The 20,379-nt window shown below is 45.4% G+C and overlaps 1 protein-coding gene across 1 annotated transcript in view; it reads left to right on the top strand.

The window, feature by feature from the left end:
• LOC144765937 (uncharacterized) overlaps positions 1 to 20,379 on the top strand; it is a 277,263-nt gene that overhangs the window by 209,867 nt on the left and 47,017 nt on the right. Inside the window, exons 29-33 of the mRNA XM_078650341.1 lie at positions 10,550 to 10,616; positions 10,757 to 11,093; positions 11,284 to 11,335; positions 18,717 to 18,783; positions 18,926 to 19,217. Coding sequence (XP_078506467.1) covers positions 10,550 to 10,616; positions 10,757 to 11,093; positions 11,284 to 11,335; positions 18,717 to 18,783; positions 18,926 to 19,217 — 815 coding nt within the window. The remainder of the gene's footprint in view (positions 1 to 10,549; positions 10,617 to 10,756; positions 11,094 to 11,283; positions 11,336 to 18,716; positions 18,784 to 18,925; positions 19,218 to 20,379) is intronic.

Below are 20,379 nucleotides of genomic sequence, written 5' to 3'. Positions count from 1 at the left end.
CAGGAAGGTTGCCCTGTCCCTTCCAGTTGCAGTAATCGTCCTTGTGCAAAATAGATTCCTCTGGCAGTGTGCACCATGCAGTTCCAGGATATACAATCCCCCATCCCCACAATTGTATCTCTCCCCTGGTGAAGAATGGCATCAGTAGTTATACTATAGTGTGTCTTTAAAGTTGGGGGTGGTTCAAAGGGTTTCCCTTTGAACCACAGATGTCGCCCCTAAATTTCAGTCCTGTCTGTCATGGGGCCGTGGAATGCCGATCTTAATCTTCAGTGGGGCCATGATCTGGCTCCCAAATGTGAAGTTTTAAAAACTCTTCTTCCAATCTATTCAACCAGGTTGTCAAATGGCAGAGGCTGTTGTTCCATTTGCATGCCTAATGTTTATAGCATAGATGTCTCTGGAGAATGCACAGGTGTGCTCCCCTGGCCTCTAGTGTGAACTGTAGTCAACCAACAAGGCACACAAAGACTTTTAAAGGAGTGACATTCCCACTTTCTGAAAGCTGTTTCACAAAACGATGATGGATGGAATGTTGAACATTGTCAAACATTCACCCCTAATCACAGATCTGGGTTTAATCCATCTTTATTTTGCTCATCACACCATTCTAGTTTGGGCCCAGCCGTATGCAAATCAGCTTTGACCCTGTTCCCCATGGAAACAGTCCAGATCGAACTGCCAGGCCAGGTTTTCCCTGGACTGGAAAACAAGCACCCTTGGACCGGTTACGGGGCATCACCTCTCATCAGCCAGGCTAGCTTGAAACCAGTGGTGGAGCAAGCACTTGACCCACATCTGGGCATACCATTCAAACTTAGGGTGAAATTGCAACACAAAAAGACGATGGATGGAATGTTGAACATTGTCAAACATTCACCCCCAGTCACAGATCTAGGTTTAATCCATCATTATTTTGCTTGCCATGCCATTCGAGTTTGGACCCACCCATATGCTAATCAGTCTTCACCCTGTTCCTCATGGGAACAGTCCAGCCCAATCTGCCAGGCCAGTTCAACCCTAGACCAGAAAACCAGCATCCTGTGACCGGTTTGGTTTCGGGGCATCACCCCTCATCAGCCAGGCTAGCTGGAAACCGGTTGCATAGCAGTGGCATTTCTACACTATTAATGACAAATCCCGCTTTACCACAGGAGGAGGTTTGTCATTGTGAATACAATGATAGGAACCATTATGATGTTGCTCCACTATAAGCTAGGCCTGGGTGGTAAATTCCGTTCTGCTTGTGGAATTTACAGAATTTGGGCAATTCAGCATTCTGCAGAGAGCACGGAATTGCCAAAAATTCTGCGAACCGCAGCGTCGCTGGAATTTTTTCCTTGTTCGCGCTTTCAAAATGCGTGTTCGCGCAAATGAGAGCGAATTACCGGGATCCCTGTGTTCGTTGACAAGTTTTCCTATCAGTTCGCGTGTGTCACGAGATTTTTAGCCCGCGAGAGTGTGCGATCGCGAACACGTCATTCGGACACGCCCCTGTTCGCGAACAGGAAACATGCATTGCGAGCAGGCGGGACAAGTGGAAGAAGATGGCCGCGCCAATTGGCGACCGCATTGGCAAGTTTGCGAGATATTTCCCCCCGAGCATGCAAACAGCGTTCGGGAACAGGAAAAACGCGCCGCGAACGGGTGGAACAAGCAATTCCGTATGCTCGCTGAACTCTGCGTGCTTGCGGATATTTTTTACCATTTCGCGTAGCGTTGCGTAGCGTTGCGTAGCGTGACTACGCCAATTCCGCCCACACGTACTATAAGCCACTATTGCAGCCTGAAGTAATTTCAACAATCCTGCCATGTTAATCTATGGGAAGAGCAAACCTCATAGGTAGTGGAAACACACATTTCTTCACTACCTGGGCGGGATCACCCATGTGTACCTGCCCTGCCTGTCACCTACCACTTGCTCCACCCATCAGGGCTTAGTTTAGGGGTGCTCTAGTGGTACTGGATGGCCCACTCAGGATTAGCTAATGAGTGAGAAATGTCATCCTGAGCATAAACACAACTGTGCACCCACAGGCTTGCAATGGCAGACTTGACAGATGTTTGAAAGGCTATTCTGGTGAGTGGCATAATCAGTGCTGTGTCCCACCCTTAGCCAGTGAAGTACCGAACCTGTGTATGTGGTGTACCTTTTTACAGGGCACTCACAGGTAAAATAACTAAACTAATCAAGAAAGCACCACTTCCTAGTATGTGTAGGAAGGGTGTGCATGCTTTCACATTGCATTACAGAGGGAAAGCGCCCAGAGTCCTGAGCCCATAAAAAAGAGAGTCTGCAAAACAAGGAAGAGAAAAAGCAACAAGCTTTAGAGAAATACCCTAAGAAGGGTCATGTCGAACAACTTTAGATTAAAAAAAAAATCAAAATGTTTTAAATTTTTAAAATTGGAATTTTAGGGCTGTACAACAAAAAGACTTGGACAGTTGGGAATTTTTAAAAAAGTTTTACAAATTTCCCAAATTCTAAAAAAAGGGTTAGGCTCAATGGAGGCGGGCAAGAATCTTGACCTGTCAGTCATCCCAGCCCTGAAGATCAGTAATCTGTGGGTTTTGTGCAGAGAAAGTGACATTAGCTATACAGTTACATAGGTTTTGTACTGGAAGTATACCCTTTAAGTACAAAATACTATGCATAGATTGAATTTATCCCATGTCCCTCTTTGTATGCATGCTGTAAAGTGAAGCACATGAACAAAGTCGGAAAAGGAAGGGGAAATTAAAGCATTTCTCTTTCTGTACACATACTTCAAAAGAGCACAGTTTTCTGACACTAAACATTGTCTACTTTATTTAGTAAATTGGGATTAGTGTCAGAAACCTTGCCCATGCTCCACCTATGGTACACCCCCTTGGCAGTAAGTAATGCAAAGCAGTGCATAGGGCTCTTTTGCGTTAATTTCACTTTGTTTCCTGTGCTAAACAAGTTTAGTGCTGAAAAGTAAATTGGAAAAAAGGTTGCCAATTTGTGTCACTTTTGTGGCGCAAACACAAAGTAAAAACTTATTAAATCCCCCCCCCCCCTATAATGGTAGTTTTCAAGTTTTAGTTTAAACACTAAATGTGCCAAAATGATGTTGCCTAAAAAGCCATGCTGAGAACTACCTCAAGTTGTCAAACATGACACGTCTTCTTAATAGCTATAACAATTGAAGCAGCTCAGTGAGATAGGCTGGCTCCTTACCTGGCATTGTTAGCCCCCCACTCCCCAGGGATTCCTTCGCAAATGATGGCAGTGGCAGAGGAGCTTAAAGGTGTACCAAGTATGGATATAATCATGAGACCAGCTACATAGAGGGGGAACTAAAGGGGTGGCAAAGAATATAGCATGCTGCAAAGCATGCAATTACATTGAGTTCTGTAACACACGGTTGTTACAACGACCGCGTGGATTCAACTCAATACCATTTCTACGCAAGTCATTACATCGACTTGTAGTAGATGGTACTGTAACATTAGGAATGTATAATTTTCTATTCCAACTCCAGCCTACTCAACAGTAGGTAAGGTGTTAGAATGGTAAATTATACTATTCCTTATGTTGGATCGCCAACTACTACAAGTCGATATAATGACGTGTAATAATGGCATCCCGTTGTAATAACGGAGTCGTTGTAAAGACAGCGTTGTAAAGGCATTGCAGTCTAATGACCGCGATGTATAGGTTGTTTCCTGTGGCAAAGGGCATGTTGAGTGAGAAAGAAGCATTTGACCTCCCTGGTGGAAAGACTGAGCAGCATGGAATATGTGCATGACCCAGAGTGCCTGCTTCTAATTACTGCAATCAGATGCAAAAAAAAAACTAGAGTCTGAAAGGAGAGAGCAGAGTTATAGACATTATGACAGCGCTGTGATCAGTCTAAGCCCGCAAAATCCCGAGCTCACTGCAGCCCATCCATGGCGTAAAGAGGGAAATAAAGAGTGTGGGTGTGGTGGGGAATCCTAGATTCTTGATAGCATGAGGTGGGGGAAAATTAGATAAAAGGGCTTTCTGGCAAACCAGAGAGTTTTTGTGTCTGTTTCCAGTGACAGGTTGGATCTGTGTGCCTCCAGGGACTGGAGAGATGTGTTTGCTCAGAGAGGTGTAGACAGATCAATGTGATCCCAGGAGTGCACAATTCGATTCCTAGCCTAGAGAACAGTAGTAGCTGGCATTGATCGGGGGTGGCTTGGTGGGGAGATAAGGGGATTATAAAAAAAATAAAAAACGTACCTTACCATCACACCTCTCTGTCATCTCTCCTCAGGAATGAAACAGGAAGCAGACAGCCAGGCTACCCTGACCAATCCCAATGCTACAATGCAGTGTTGGGATTGGTAGGCACCCAGGCTCCCCTGATCAATCACAACTCTGCAATGCAGCTTTGTGATTGGTCTGAACGCCGTGGTTCCGTGCTCAGCCAGAGACTGGGGGCCTGGGCATGCAGCATGTGTGAAGAACAGCCCTGCCCGCCCCATCACACAAAGCTGGCGCAGCAGGATAAAATTAAATGATAAAAACATTACGTTATTATAATTTTATTTTCCCTTTCTTTCACTGCTTCAAAGCAGTGAGGCGATGTTCCTCCACCTTAGTGGAGGAGCCACCACTGCTGGAGAATCGACTCTGGGGTTTGTAGGTGTGTCCGGCTAATACAGGGGCAACCTCACACTTATAACCAGGCACCCTGCCCTTAGGATTGAAGAGCCTGCTATATGTGTGACTTATAGGATTTAAGTGCAGTGACCTCAGATATGAGCAAACTTATATCTGTTGTTAGATGTTCAAGCACCAACTCACACAGGCTGCAATGGAATGCCTGCAGTCAAGTCAAGTCAAGTCAAGTCAAAAGATTTATATAGCGCACTACATACCCGGAGGGTCTCAAGGCGCTTGAAGAGGGTGGGGAATTACTTGTCGAATATCCAAGTTTTAAGTTGCTTTCTGAATGCTAGGTGGTTCTGAGTGAGACGAAGGTGAGTGGGGAGTGAGTTCCAGGTTTTAGCTGCGAGGTAGGAGAAGGATCTACCTCCCATGGTGGTTTTGTTGATACGAGGTACGGTAGCAAGGGCTTGGTTGGAGGATCGTAGCTGGCGGGAGGGGGTGTAGAAGGAAAGTCGTGTGTTGAGGCATTCGGGTCCAAGTTCGTAGAGTGCTTTGTGTGCGTGGGTTAGGAGGCGGAAAGTGATCCTCTTATTGACGGGCAGCCAGTGAAGGTCTTTCAGGTGACTGGAGATGTGGTCTTTACGCGGGATGTCTAGTATGAGTCTGGCTGATGCGTTCTGGATGCGTTGGAGTTTTTTCTGGAGTTTAGCGGTGATACCGGCGTAAAGGGTGTTTCCGTAGTCCAGGCGGCTTGTAACCAGTGCATGGGTGACCGTTTTTCTGGTTTCGGTGGGGATCCAGCGAAATGTTTTTTTGAGCATGCGAAGAATGTTGAAGCAAGATGATGAAACGGCGTTGACTTGTCTGTTCATGGAGAGTGAGGAGTCGAGGATGACGCCCAGGTTCCGTGCGTGGTCCGTCGGGGTGGGTGCTTTTCCAAGGGCCTCTGGCCACCACGAGTCATCCCAGGAGGAGGGGGAGGTACCTAAGATAAGGACTTCTGTTTTGTCGGAGTTTAGTTTCAGACGGCTGTGCTTCATCCACTCGGCCACTTCTTTCATTCCTTCATGTAGGTTGGTTTTGGCGGTGTTAGGGTCTTTGGTGAGTGAGAGGATCAGTTGAGTGTCGTCGGCGTAGGAGATGATGTTGAGGTTATGTTGGCGTGCGATGGCCGCGAGGGGGCTCATGTATACGTTGAAGAGGGTGGGGCTGAGTGAGGATCCTTGTGGTACGCCGCAGATGACTTCAGTGGCCTCTGACTTGAATGGTGGGAGGCAGACTCTCTGGGTTCTTCCGGTGAGGAACGAGGTGATCCATTCCAGTGCTTTTCCTTGGATTCCGATGTTTCTGAGGCGCTGTAGAAGGGTGCTATGGCAGACTGTGTCGAAGGCTGCGGAGAGGTCAAGGAGGATGAGGGCGACAGTGTCTCCGTTGTCCAGTAGAGTTCGAATGTCGTCTGTTGCTGCGATGAGGGCGGTCTCCGTGCTGTGTTTGGCTCGGAAGCCGGACTGTGAGGAGTCGAGGGATTTGTTGGTTTCGAGGAAGGCGGCGAGCTGGTTGTTGACAGCTTTCTCGATGACTTTGGCCGGGAATGGAAGGAGCGAGATGGGGCGGTAGTTTTTGAGTTCGGTGGGGTCCGCTGTGGGTTTTTTCAGAAGGGCGCTAAGTTCTGCGTGTTTCCAGCTTTCCGGGAAGGTGGCGGAGTTGAGGGAGCAGTTGATGACGTCTCGGAGGTGCGGTGCTATGATGGAGTCAGCTTTGTTGAAGATGTGGTGAGGGCAAGGGTCTGTGGGGGATCCTGAGTGGATGGAGTTCATCAGGCGGATGGTGTCCTCAGTGGAGATTGGGTTCCAGCTATTAAGGATGTTCAAAGAGGGGGAAGGTCCTGCAGAAGGTTGGGTGGGTTGGTCTCCGGGTCGGTTGTCGAAGCTGTTGTGGATGTCTGCGATTTTGTTGTGGAAGAACGAAGCTAGGGAGTCGCAGAGGGCTTGAGAGGGGGTGATGTCGTTGGAGTTGGCTGAGGGGTTGGTAAATTCTTTGACGATGTTGAATAATTCCTTGCTGTTGTGGGCGTTGTTATCTAGTCGGTCTTTGAGTGCGGCTTTCTTGGCAGACCGGATTAGTTGGTGGTGTATGCGGGTGGCGTTTTTGAATGCGTCTCTGGTGCTGGTGTTTGGGTCTTTTTTCCAGGCCTTCTCGAGGGTGCGACAGAGTTTCTTCGATTTCTTAAGATCATCGTTGAACCAGGAGGCATTTTTGCTGCCTAGTTTGATTTGACGTTTTTTCAGCGGTGCTAGGATGTCGGCGCTGTTGGATAGCCATTGGGTGAGGTTAGTGGCTGCTTGGTCGGGGTTTGAGGAGTGGGCAGGGGGGTTTTGAAGAAGAACGATGAGGAGATCTGGTCGGTGGTGATTTTGTTCCAGTTTCTTCGCAGAGTGGGTTGAGGATGGTTGTGAGTTGTGGTCTTATTGTAGATAAAGTGTACGCAGCTGTGGTCCGTCCAATGGAGGGCTGTGGTGTGACTGAAGGAGACATGTTTGCTGGAGGTGAAGATGGGGTCGAGTGTGTGACCTGCGATGTGGGTGGGCGTAGTGACAAGTTGTTTGAGTCCGAGGTTGGTGAGATTGTCCAGAAGGGAGGTGGAGTTGCTGTCGTTGCTCTTTTCCAGGTGAAAGTTGAGGTCTCCCAGTAGAATGTAGTCCTCGGAGGGGAGGGCGTGTGGGGTGATAAAGTCAGTGATATCGTCGCTGAATTGTGCACGGGGTCCTGGTGGCCTGTAGAGGAGGGGGCCTCTGAGAGTGGTCTTAGGGTCGGTGTGGATCTGGAAGTGAAGGTGTTCAGTGTTGGCAAGGTTGACGTCTGAGCTGGTTGGAATGCGGATGGAGTACTTATGGACGATAGCGATACCTCCTCCTGTTTGGTCGGTGCGGTCCTTACGAATGATCTTGTATCCTTCCGGGATGGCAATGGTGATGTCTGGGGCTGAGGAGGCGTTCATCCATATTTCAGTTAGGAAGGCGACGTCGGGAGAAATGGTGTCTAGTAAGTTCCAGAGGTCGATGGCATGTCTGTGGACTGAACGGGTGTTGAGCAGTATGCATTTTAGGTGGTTGGAGTCAGATATATGTTTTGTGTTCGTGGATGAGGAGGTTTTCTTTGTGCCGTTGAACTTGCAGGAGTAGCATGTGAAGGGTCCATGGGTGTGTCCAGGAGCGGCTTGGGCGCAGTTGGGGAGTCGGCCGGGGTTAAGGGCTAGGAGGGTGGAGGCGTCGTATGTGATGTGGGGGGGGTGGGTGGTACGGGGGCCAGGGGGTCTGGCGCTGGGCGCGGTCCAGGCGCGGACGGGCGTAGACGGGCGTAGTCACAATTTGAGTGGTGTCTCATTGGTGGCATAATATATGCTGCAGCCCATGGGAGACCCCTGGTGTACCTATGCCCTGGATACCTTTGTACCATATAGAGGAGACTTGCAAGCGTACAACAGTAGCCAACTGTGGAGGTACCAACGTACTTTCCATGTCAATTTAGGGGAGAAAGCCCAGTTGCTGGGGTCCTGAGTAGCAGGATCCCAGCAGACTAGATCAAAAACACACTGACACGAGGAAAAAAGTGGGGATAACATGCTAAAGGATCCTACCTTCCTACAGCTATTCTCTTTTTCAATAGTAGCCAGTGAGGGTTCTTGATCACATTTGATGCAGATGATCACCAGGGTCTGTTCAGGGCCAGTTTAGCAGCTGAAGCTTGAACTCTGTGTAATCTATTTATCAAATATTCCAGTGCTCCTAACAGCAGGGCATTACAGTAGTCTAGCTTACTTAATATTACGCTGTGCACCATAGGGGTTTTAGCAGTGCTAGGCAGCACAGGAAGGAGCTTCCAAAGACCCCGGGAAGAGTGAAAAAAACATGTCTGCAGCTTTGTTAACGTCACACTCCATGGACAACTTGTTGTCAAATGTGACCCCCAAATTGCAGCCCAAACCTGATTGCATTAGCTCGTCATTGGTCCACACTGGCCAGAAATTAGAAGAGAGTATCAGGTGGATTTTATTTGCTGATCAACACAAAAACTCATTTCTGTCCCATTGAATTTGAGTTCCAGCCAGTTGGCAATATCATTCATATAATTATGGAAAGCATTCACGGCATCCTACTAGTTGCTTTTGAAATACAAAATCAATTGAGAGTCATCGGCATGGTTGACTAGTCAGATTTTATGAGTTTAAATGAGCATTCTTAATGGCTTCATATATATGTGGAAGATGATTAGGCTAAGTGCCAAGCCCTGAGGAACTCCATGTGTAATTGTCTTGAAGTAAGAGTGGTATTGAGAAAGGGTAACCTCCTGACAATGCTCTGACAGATAGTAGTGTACCCAATTCAATACGGTACCACAGACTTAGCACTAAGCAAGTCTAGACAGGAACATTTTGTGGTTAATCATATTCAAAGCGGCTGAAAATTCAAGTAATATCAAGACCGCTAACTGGCCCCTATATACTAACATCCTAAGTTTATCCATAGCTAGGAGTAGAGTAGACTTAGTCCCATGACCAGGTTTGAATCTGAACTGCTTCTCTTTTAAGAGGGCATGGTCCTCCAGCTACTGGGACAGTTTTTTAACTGACAAAATGCTCTAGTATTTTTAAGGGGAAGGGCAGAAGCGATATTGTCCTGCAGTTGCTGAGGACCATCCATGGATTATGACACATTCCCAGATTTACAAGAACTTGTAAACCTGGGAATAGGCCGAAAAGATACACCTCCCGAAGAGAGGCGTAACAAGTGGAAATATGCTTATTTCTCCTTGTTTTTTCCACTTTCTATGAGTTCTGCATTCTGCAGCCGACATAGAATGAGGAAAAAGCCTCTCAGGACTGTTTTTGTGCAGGAAGGTGCCCATTCCTGCACAAAGACAATCTTGCATGCAACATAGGCCGTGCCTGCATTGGAGCTAAGCAGACCATTGTGCACCAGCACAGGGGATAGGACAGGAATAGGGGGGAATGGGGGTAATACGGTGCACTCTTGCCCTTTCATAGTGATGGAGCACAGCGCAGCAAGTGAACTTGGTGTGCTGTGCCATTTTTCCATAAATATGGCCCTGTTTTTTTGCAGGCAGGTGACCCTTCCTGCATTGGCACTAGGCAGCCAAAAGGGCGCCAGAGCAGGGGAAAGGGCTGGAATCCACCATATACTTTTAAATACAGCACATTCCTGCCCTTTCCCTGTCGCACAGTGCAGCACAGCAAGGTGACATGCTGCAGTTCACAGTGTGACTTGGCCATAAACATGGCCCTAAGTGCTGTAGGAGTCCAGTTGCACATGTGAGACTGTGTACTCATATATGCAAATTCGTGTTTCTTTTTTCTCTATAGTAAACATATTTTTATTGTGGGAAAACCCGAACAGCTACACAGCTGCCTATGTTCTTGCTGTATGGGCTGCCATTATGGGAGTAAATATCCAACCTTTTCCAGAGTGCGAATGGGGCTGTGAAAGTTTGTGAATAGGAGTATGTCCATTTTTTGTGGTGCCAAACTTGATATGCAGTCCTGGCCTGGTATGCACACTCCTCTGGGGGTAGATTTACTCTCACACACATCTTTAATTGAACAAAACATTTGAGTGTAAAACAGACTTTTGTGAATCTCAAGAGAGCTTTCTCTCTTTTAAATATGTTGTTTGCTGGTATTAGCTAAACCTACATGCACAAGTAGTTATACACTGTTGAGAAATTGAACAAAGATGAATAATATTGATCAGTTATTAGCTTGCTGGGGGCCAAAATGTGATTTTTGGTTATTGAGGGGAGGTGACAAAGAGATGCTTTGCAGATTATGTGCAGTACTAGGGTGAAAGTTTCCAGGAGTGCATAAATGGTGACCATTTCCTGATAAAATAGAGCTGTAGTTGATAACAAAATCACTTTATCTCCTTGTAGAGTTATTTGTCCGGGAGAATGCCTGTCACAAGATGGCGAAGTGTGGGGAAATGAAGTTTACAAAGAGGTAAATTAATAATTTCCTCTCTGGATCACTTTTCTTTTCATCAGGTTGAAAAGGTTCACGTTTACAGCTAGAATATCTAGATATTGAGCAAAGTGAGGAAAAGCGTTGAATGCCACAATAAACCATTTCTCTCTCCTTAGGACTCTTCTATATGCAGGGCTGCCATCAACGCAGGGATACTCACCAACACTGGGGGGGCACTGATTGTCCAGAAGAGGCCGGGTCAAAGCAGCTACCAGGCATCCACGCGAAATGGAGTGACAACCCAGAGCTATGGGTCCTGGACAGGGTCCTTTGTACTTACCTCCCCTTCGAATTTTGGATATTCTTTCAACATCCATGGAATTAATATCCCCAGTGTTGCTATTCCCAGTGGTCATAGTGCTGGTCTTCATATTCCCAATGTTCATGGTCCTGGCCGTCGTATTCCAGAAAGTCACTTTTTTGACCATCAGCATGTTGCCGACTTTGAGATTGGTAATTCCATTTACAATTCCTATTTGTATGAGTCATGTTATGTGCATTTCTGACTGTTATACTATACCTATGCCATAGATGTTCTGATTTTGCCGTTCCTTTAAAATTGATCACTTAACTATAGTATTTTGATTATCTTTTGCAAATGTCATGCTCTAATTAAATGATGTACAACCTGTCTTTATTCTAGTGATTGTTCACTGTGATACCCCAGGAAAAGAGTTACCTGGACTTGTTACACAGTGAGTATCAACCACAAGGAGTGTTTTTCTGCTCATGAAAGCATCAGTGTCCCTGTTCATCAATCGTATAATGAATTTTGATTCCGTACATGGATCGCATTTATCGTGACATTCCACAAATTATAACCTAGATGAAAATTTAACACAGAATTTGTAAAATAATATACACTTTTCACCTACTATGAAGAAACACTTGAGGATTATTTTCTGCAGTTGTAGGCAATCAAGACTGTAAATAAGGGTCTTGCACCATAGGTAAGGGCCTGTAAAGAAATAGCAGACAATTATTAGAAATTAGAACATTGGAATGTTGGTAGCTCCATTGAAAATAATGGAGTGCTCCTGGCTTATAATGGCTGGTATAAGCCAGGAGCTCCAGCATTCCAATGTTTCTTTGTTCACAGCTCTGGCTGTGAACAAAGGCTTCAGGGAGCCTGAGGGGATTCCATCCCCTCACCCTCCCATAAGGCTTTGTTTTTTTTGTTAGAACATTCTGCCCTCTAGTGTTCTAATTGCCTTATAGCCCTTCGTAGCTGGGCTATACCGGCTATTAAAGTCCCTCTCCCTTGTTAAAGGCCCTCGCCTTCGGCTTGGGTCTTTAACGCTGGAGAGGGCCTTTACTAGCCGGTATAGCCCTCTACGGCGGGCTATAAGGCTATATTATTGCTTCACAGCCAAGGGCAATAATGTTATTAGCATCTTTTCTCTGGGAGCTCTTTCATCCAGCCCCTTGTGCCTTTTGCATTAAAGAAAATATTAATATATACTGGGGAGGCACCAACAGAATCAATGTCAGTGTGTAACATCCTCTTGGCGTTTCCAACTATTCTTAGGACTTTGGGCCCCCTTTTCCTATTAGGTCATGGTGTTTCTCCTGAAAAAGTGAACCTTTCACCACATTCAACCTTTGCTGCACAGCACTCTACACACCCCTGCTCAAAACATTTGGCTTCGGCTGCCTCTTAGTAAGCATGGGGGAATAGGGAGAGAGACCCCGACAAAAAAAAAGACGAAGAGCAGAGGACGGACATATCCATTACAGAAGCAGGAAGAGAGGAGGATAGAGAATAGCACCACGCGAAGAACACAGGATAACACCACAAATCAGAAGGATAAGGAGGCCAAAGATAACTGGTCTGTGTTGGGATCATTGGTGGCCAATGAAGGCTTGGTGAGCAGGCAGATTAGTAACTGCCAGCCAACCCCACCAGAGTGAAATGCCACCCCTGTTTCACTATGGGTGGTAACATATCATCTATTATTCATTAACCTCCTCTTATCCATCAAGGCAACTGGATTCTGGTCCAACGCAGGCGGGTCCGACGCAGGGGTATGCAGGTGCAATAATGGGTGCCTAGCCAAGGAGGCGGTGTGCCATTTTGCTATCCACCCTCCCCCCCGTGACCCATGGCGCTTTGAACTGTAGCGCCCACTAATAAACTCAGTTCCACTCCAACACGTTGGAATCTCAGAAACCTTTTTTTAAATATTTTTTGAATTTTTCACACCAGTAACCCCAGGTCAGGGTAGGCCTTAGCGCGCCCATACCGCCGGGTTTCTGACTTAACACTAATCACTTACACATTGGTCCTGACGAATGCCTGATTAATTACATCACATAGGCTGAAACATGTTGACCTAATCACCACACTTAAGGGTAATCCTGGACTTATAATTCTGGTCCTTTATCCTTCACTGTTTTTATTCTGTCCAATTGGCAAACTAATAAAACACTTCTTTTGAACTAATTGTGACATTTTAACTTTTCACTTCACTTACACGAACCAGCTCCGCAGTATCTCTGACGTCGTAGCACACTGGGGTGGCACTCGGCCACTCCCGGTGGGGCCCAATGATGAAGCATGTCACCAATTAGTGGTGAGTGAGGGCCTTTTATAAGAACCTAACATGGTTTCTTCCATAACTGTCATAGACTTTGTACGAGTCCACTTGCTGACAAACTAACTTTTTTTGTCCTGTAGTCACTACAATTGTGACGCTCCTTTGTTGTTTTTTGCATGATTATTCCAGGGGAATAGGAGCGTCTCCTTTCCTTCCCTGACTCTCTTGTTGTTACAAGTGCTGTTAATCATATTCATCTAGGAGTAGTGTTGGAAACAGGTGTACAGGAGGACGGACAAGAATGTGGATTGACTGTAGAACCCCAAGGAACCCATAAGTTACCTGTGTTGTTAACACAACATGCATTGGTATGGGGTGGGGAATGTTCTCCTCCTCATTGATCACAGAATTTTGCACCTGAAGGATATAACAAACAGAGCCGGACTGGGAAGGCAAAGCAGCCCTAGCAATTTTGTCAGACCAGTCCCTGGGGGCGAAGAGAAAGAAAGAAAGAAAGAAAAATTGCATTTATAGAGCGCATATACTATCCGAAGGCCTCGCAGTGCTTTAACTGAAAACCAAAGCAGCCAACTTGGATAATTAACAGGTATTACTGAACAAATGGGTCTTTAAAAGCCTCCTGAATGCCATCCGGTTGTTGTTCTCTCTAAGGATGAGCGGAAGAGAATTCCATAATCTCGCAGCATTATGTGAAAATGAACGACCGCCCCAGCGAGCTTTGTTTATCTTGGTCGTGGTGGCTAATTGCAATGAACTTGAGCGCAAGGCTCTAAGGGGAAGGTAAGGGGTAGCTAAAGGGTGCATTATGGCAGGACCAGTTCTACGGATTGCTTTTTGGACAAGACACATAGCCTTAAATTTTACCCTAGCTGCCACCGGAAGCCAGTGTAACTTATTCAAGGCATGTTTGGCCGTCTGCCAGCGTGGGATTTGAAAAAGTAGCCGGGCCGCACAGTTTTGGGTGACCTGGAGTTTGTTAATCACTGCCACCGGGGCTCCCAAATAGAGAGCGTTACCATAGTCCAGGCGTGAGAGTATCAGGGCCTGGACGATGACTCTCCTCGCCTGGAAAGGGAGCAGATGGAGCACCTTCCGGAGCATTTTCATCAACCCAAAACAGATGGATGCAGTTTTAATGGCCTGGGAGGTAAAGTCCAGAGATTTATCGAGCCAAACTCCCAGGCTTTTTATATCAGATTTAGGGAGAGGAGGGGGGCCTAGACATGTAGGCCAGAAGGAGGCCAAACTGGTAGGTGAAGGGTTACCCAGCAACATGACCTCCGTCTTCTCTCCATTCAGTCTGAGGTAGGAGGATTTCATCCACTTAGCCACTGCTTCTAGGCATAAGCTCAGCGTGTTAGACGACCCCTCAGAGTGGTCTAATGAGAACACCAACTGAGTGTCGTCTGCGTAGGTGACAATACGGACGCCAAATGGATGAACTATCTCCGCTAAGGGCCTCATGTAGATGTTAAAAAGTGTGGGGCTCAGGGCAGAGCCCTGAGGAACCCCACAACTGGGTGGCTGTTTGGTAGATACAGCCTCGCCCTCAAACACCTGGAAGAAGCGCTCGTCCAGGAAGGATGCAAGCCATGCCAGGGCCGCGCCCGACACTCCCATGCCCTTCAAACGATGTAATAGAGTAGCATGGTTAACCGTGTCGAACGCGGCGCTGAGGTCTAATAATATGATGGCTGCTTTCCCTCCCTTGTCCAGCACCATTCGTGTTTCTTCCGTTACTGCTAGCAGAGCTGTCTCAGTCCCATGTTGGGGACGGAATCCCATCTGAGAGACAGACAGCAGACTATTGGATTCCAGGTAGTCTACTAAGATGTTATTAATATGCTTTTCTAGCAGTTTACTCGTCCAGGGTAACAGGGAGATAGGGCGGAAATTGGCTAGATTGTTTTGGTCCAGGGTGGGCTTTTTTAAAAGAGCCCTGACCATTGCACATTTCCACTCAGTTGGAACTATGTTTGTAGCAATTGAGGTGTTAAGGACGTCGAGAAGGAATGGTCAAATAACATCCATGACCAGAGTGAGAAACTGAGGGGGTGCTGGGTCACTAGGGGATCCTGATGTGACTTTAGAAATTATTTTGTTTAGGGAGGTGAAGTCCAAGAAGGTAAAGCTTTCCAGCATACAGGAAGCTGGAGTATTGGGGCAGATTGTATAAGTAACCTCCAATTCAATTCCATCAGTGGAAAAAGGAGGAATAGATGGTCTGAATCTTCTGAAAGAAGAAGGTTGCTAAGTCATTACAGAGAGCTAATGCCCCATCTGATGACATTCGCTCAGGAGGAGGGGAAATCAGAGATTTGGCTATTTTAAAGATTTCTCTGGGAGCATTAGCTGCCAGATTAATCTTTAACTCATAAAACTGAGCTTGAGCAGTTTTAATTTCCTTTTTGCATAGCCTGATTGCGGCTCTTTAGTCTGATTTCCTGATCTGAGAGCGATCTTTTCTCCATACTCTTTCAAGTTTGCGACAAGATAGCTTCATTTCTCTTAATCCAGGAGTGTACCAGGGGGCTACTTTTTGCCTCTTTATGGAAAGTGAACATTAGGCTCTCGCAAGCTGACATGGTGGAGGGGGTAGTGCGACACCTATATTGTTCTTTATAAATGATGGCTAGCCCTCCTCCTCTGCCCGTGTTACGATCGGATCTCTTCATTGTGTAGCCCTGTGGGATTGCCCACACTGTAGTAGGATCGGCTTCCAGCTGAAGCCAAGTCTCCGTTAAGAAGAGGGCATCAAGCTTAAGATCCTCTATTAACATGGCCAGCTCTATATAATGCTTGGGCATTGATCGACAATTAAGAAGAAGCAGCTTCCAGCTGCAGTTAGTAACGTAATTCCCTGTATTTTTAAGGGATGCTTTCCAGTTGCAATAATTACAACGGATCTTACTACCTACAGGGCGTACTGAGTGCAGACAATTGAAGTTGGTAGCTACTCTTAAGGCATAGAAAGATTGAGAATCATAAGTGATCAAGTTGCCCACCATAGTTTCTGGGATCGTGGGATCTGGGAGCGGTTGGACGCGGACTGGCGCAGACTGGCTTCTCTTAGGCACCTCTTCGGCGCGTCTACGGCGCACCCGCTGCGCGTAACCGCTGCGCGATAGGACAGGGGATTAAGTAGATTGGGGAAGAGGGGAGACTAGAACGTCACCATACAAAGATGGCCGCCCGCAGTGGAACCAGCAGGAAGGGAAGGCGCTCTGTTCTCCCTCCACAACAAACAGCATTAATTGCTGCGGTGGACCGGGGAGTCAGCGCACAGTATGCTAGGAGTAACAAACAATTCAAAAAAGCAACGAAGTTTAAAAGCACTTGCAGCAATTACAGTTTTCACCCAAGCGCTAGCGCAGTGATGTTAGGATTCAATTATGGTCGTGCGCGTCGGCGCTGGGCTCTTAAGTAGTCAGGGGAAGAGGGGAGACTAGAACGTCACCCTACAAAGATGGCCGCCCGCAGTGGAACCACCAGGAAGTGAAGGCACTCTGTTCTCCCTCCACAACAAACAGCATGAATTGCTGCGGTGGACCGGGGAGTCAGCGCACAGTATGCTAGGAGTAACAAACAATTTTAAAAAGCAACGAAGTTCAAAAGCACTTGCAAGGGGTGGCAGGGGTGAAACACTTCTGATTTTGTTACTGGGGGCCGATATTGTAGCACCGCTGCAAAACCGCCCTCCAGTAACAAAATATACCACCACTCTTCAAGCCTTCCGGGGGAATGACCGATGCCCGCTCGGGCAGTCCAGCACTGATAACAAGTTGGTGTGGGAGTTGGAAATGGGAAAGACAAAAGATAAATGTTTCTTTTTCGATTTGTTTGGCACAACACATTTGCATGCCTGATTTCAAACAATGAAATAGTCTTTATACAAAGAAACGTAATTGAAATGTTACCAAAAAGAGCATCATAAAGAGATGAAATGACTAAATCATTTTTTTATTAATATGCAAAGTATGTTGCACCCAAAACCTATTGCAGTCACCCGCGCTGTATTTGATTTTCTAAAACATGCATCACAAAGTTAAATATGAGAAAGCACAACAAAATATTATTTGTTTGCAAATTCAGGATTTCAGTTTGAAAGTGTGTTCGAGTACAAACAAGTACTGTGATGCTGCTAATTAATTACAATCCAGAACAAACTGATGAAAGCCTTTGTATTAATTAATTAGGTATGAGATTTGTGAAATAAAACGTCGCTTCTTTCCATCAGAAGACTCACTGCAAATGCTTTATTTTCTGTCTTCAAAGAAACAAAACTACATCTATTTATTATTAATAAATTGTGGCGCCCAAAACTAAGGAGTAATTAAAAAAGCAAATGTTAAGAATGAAACCTGAATTCTGTGAGCAATGCAATAGGTACCTGTGCTCTCTTTGTAATTATAAAAAGTCAATAGGTTTCGCCAATGCAAAATCTATGGGCTTTGTCAATGTTTTTTAAATCTCACACAGCAGTTGAGCTGCTGTGCAACATGGCTTAACATTTTTTCTAAAAGCGCTATAATGTGGCCAGCATTGCCCGTGTCATAGCGCATTTGTTTTTACTTTAAGCCATCTTGCACAGAAGCTCAACTGCGCTGCAATATAAACAAAAATAACACAAAAATTACTCAAAATAGAAACAAAAATAAAACAAAAATTACAAAGGCAATAGAATTTTGATAGGCAAAACATGTTGGCTCTGCCATAAGCTTTTTACCTGTGCCGCTAGGGTCAGATCTACCAGCTCACTTCTCATGGAACTAGCAGGCTGAGATCCAACACTGGTCAGATCTTTCTCCACTGTCCCTTTCTCCAAGTTCAAATACCAGACGAGTTGACAGGAACAGACGCATTCTGACCAGGAGGGAATGTGTGCTGGTGACTCAAGGGATGTATGACGTTTCAACGCATGCCATTACGACGCAGGTTTTACAACGCAATTCGTTACAACGACTTGCGTTGGGGGGCGCTGGATAGTGAATAGTTTAATTTACTATTCCAACTCCAGTCCCCGTGGATAGTAGGGAAGGTGTTGGATAGTAATTAAACTATTCCCTATCCTAGAGCGCCCCCCAGCGCAATGCGTTGTAATAACTTGCGTTGTAAAAGTTGCGTCATAATGGTAGTGCGTTGTAAAAAGTTGCGTTGTAAAGGATGTTCCCCGACTCAAGCACCCAATCCAAACCTGCTTTATAACTTGTACTTTCCCATTGATTATTTACTACCTGAATATGTCCAAAGTAAAATCCTTTTTAAAGAAATGGGACCCACCTACTCTTTGTCCTACCTGAGCTAAAAGAACTGCTTCAGTCAGTATTTCAGCAATTTAGGATGCTGGGATTTGTAGTGATTTCACATTTCGAAAGACATAATTTGAATTTAGGGCAGGAAAAATAAATATCTTTTAAGTCCAATAGCTCTTTAACTACATCAAGATACAGTGCTAACGATATATTCTGGTATGGTGACAATTTGTATTTACGGAAATCTCTTTTCTCACCCAATACAGTGTTTTCTGTCCTGTGGGATGTCTGTCTCAGGATTCGAAGGTGTGGGGAGATGGCATCTACTCAGATGTAAGATCAATACTTTAAATCTTTCATTGATCCATATTTTGATCTTTCTGTACTAATACTTTGAACTACTACTGAAACTTTAGCAAAATAAAACGAAACAGGCAGTCAGTTTTGAAACAATCCTGTTTGCCTCTCTCTTCAGAGCTCTTCCATCTGTCGGGCCGCAATCCATGCTGGTAAACTCACCAATGACGGGGGCCTTGTGACAGTGGAGCAGGAGGCGGGGCGCAGCAGCTACAGTGAATCAACGAAGAACGGAGTTATGACCTTCCCGCTTGGCGCTTGGTCTTTGTCATTTCAGCTCAAATTACCTCCACGAGAAATTTGCAATTTGAACCTGCTTCACCAAAATAATCCTAACAACATTGACATTAACACTCCTAAGATTATTGCAGCTGAAAGCAACTCTTCAAAAATTCCATTTGGTCCTCTGGGTAAGGTTTTGTACTTCCTACACATTTTAATCACGTTTTAAATAATATTAGGTTCCTTTCCAGGAGTGAGTGAGGTTTATTGAAGAATTTCCAAGAGTAATTTGCATACAAATAAGGAGGACATGCGTGCCAAGCAATTCTAATCCATTACACGTAAACAGCATGCATGGTTGGTGATTTGCTTTGAGGAAGCAATGTGACCATTCCAAAATAATTATTGTTCTTTTTCATATTTGTGCATGAGTTATGCATACCGGTTGGTGGACCCGATTCAGGGGGGTGACTCTCGATTTTTTATGCCAGAAATGGCTTAATTTTAGCTGACCCCACCTGAAACTGCTTTTGCTTCAATGTACACCCAATGGGAAAATGAAGTCCCACAATTTGTTCCCCAAAATCTAATTCTTTCTAGTTTCAAAATGTTGGCATTTATGGTTATGTAACACTGGAATAGTGAGCCTTACCCATTTAAGGAGTGTATGGTGTTCAACACAACTAGTAGCTAATAATTAAGGAAACAGGAGTAGAACCGGGTTTGTGGGGTCACTAAGTGTATTGGACTGACCAGGAATAAATCACACCTACTCACAAAAGAAAAGGTTTGTAAATCAGGTCTAGAATCTCTCTGGCAGTACAACATTTTGGTGAAATTACATAGTAATGCATATATAGTTCTAATTTCAAAATTAAGAGCATCATTTATAGTTGGGCAGTAGCATCAAATCTGACAAAAATGGAAAATTTACCATCCGTCCCCTGCTCCCATCCCCCTTACTTCAAGGATGAGGGATAGCGATTCTTTCAAAAGTAGAACCAACATCATCTTCATGAGTGGAAAAACATCAATGGAGAAACCACCAAGGGTCATGACATCAGACATGGCATCCTATTTTGGTTGTTCTTTCTGGCATCTTGCCAGCCCTTTCTGAGTCTGCCACCTAAAGCATGGAAGTTCTTCCTAATGAAAGTCAATGAATGTCACCCATTCAGTTTTATTTTAAACCAAACATGTTGGATTGTCTGCTTTACATCAAGTCAAATCAGCACAAAAAAAGTACATCATACGATAATTGGTACATCTCTGAGAACATAAATGATGTAACAATGAAATACAACTTTACAAAACAATAGCAAGCCAAATACTGTGTGAGGTGTGCCATGA

Source organism: Lissotriton helveticus, chromosome 1_1 (genome assembly GCF_964261635.1).
Source record: "Lissotriton helveticus chromosome 1_1, aLisHel1.1, whole genome shotgun sequence".
NCBI lineage: Eukaryota > Metazoa > Chordata > Amphibia > Caudata > Salamandridae > Lissotriton > Lissotriton helveticus.
Note: the sequence above shows the minus strand (reverse complement) of the source record. Positions and strands in the feature narration are given on the sequence as shown.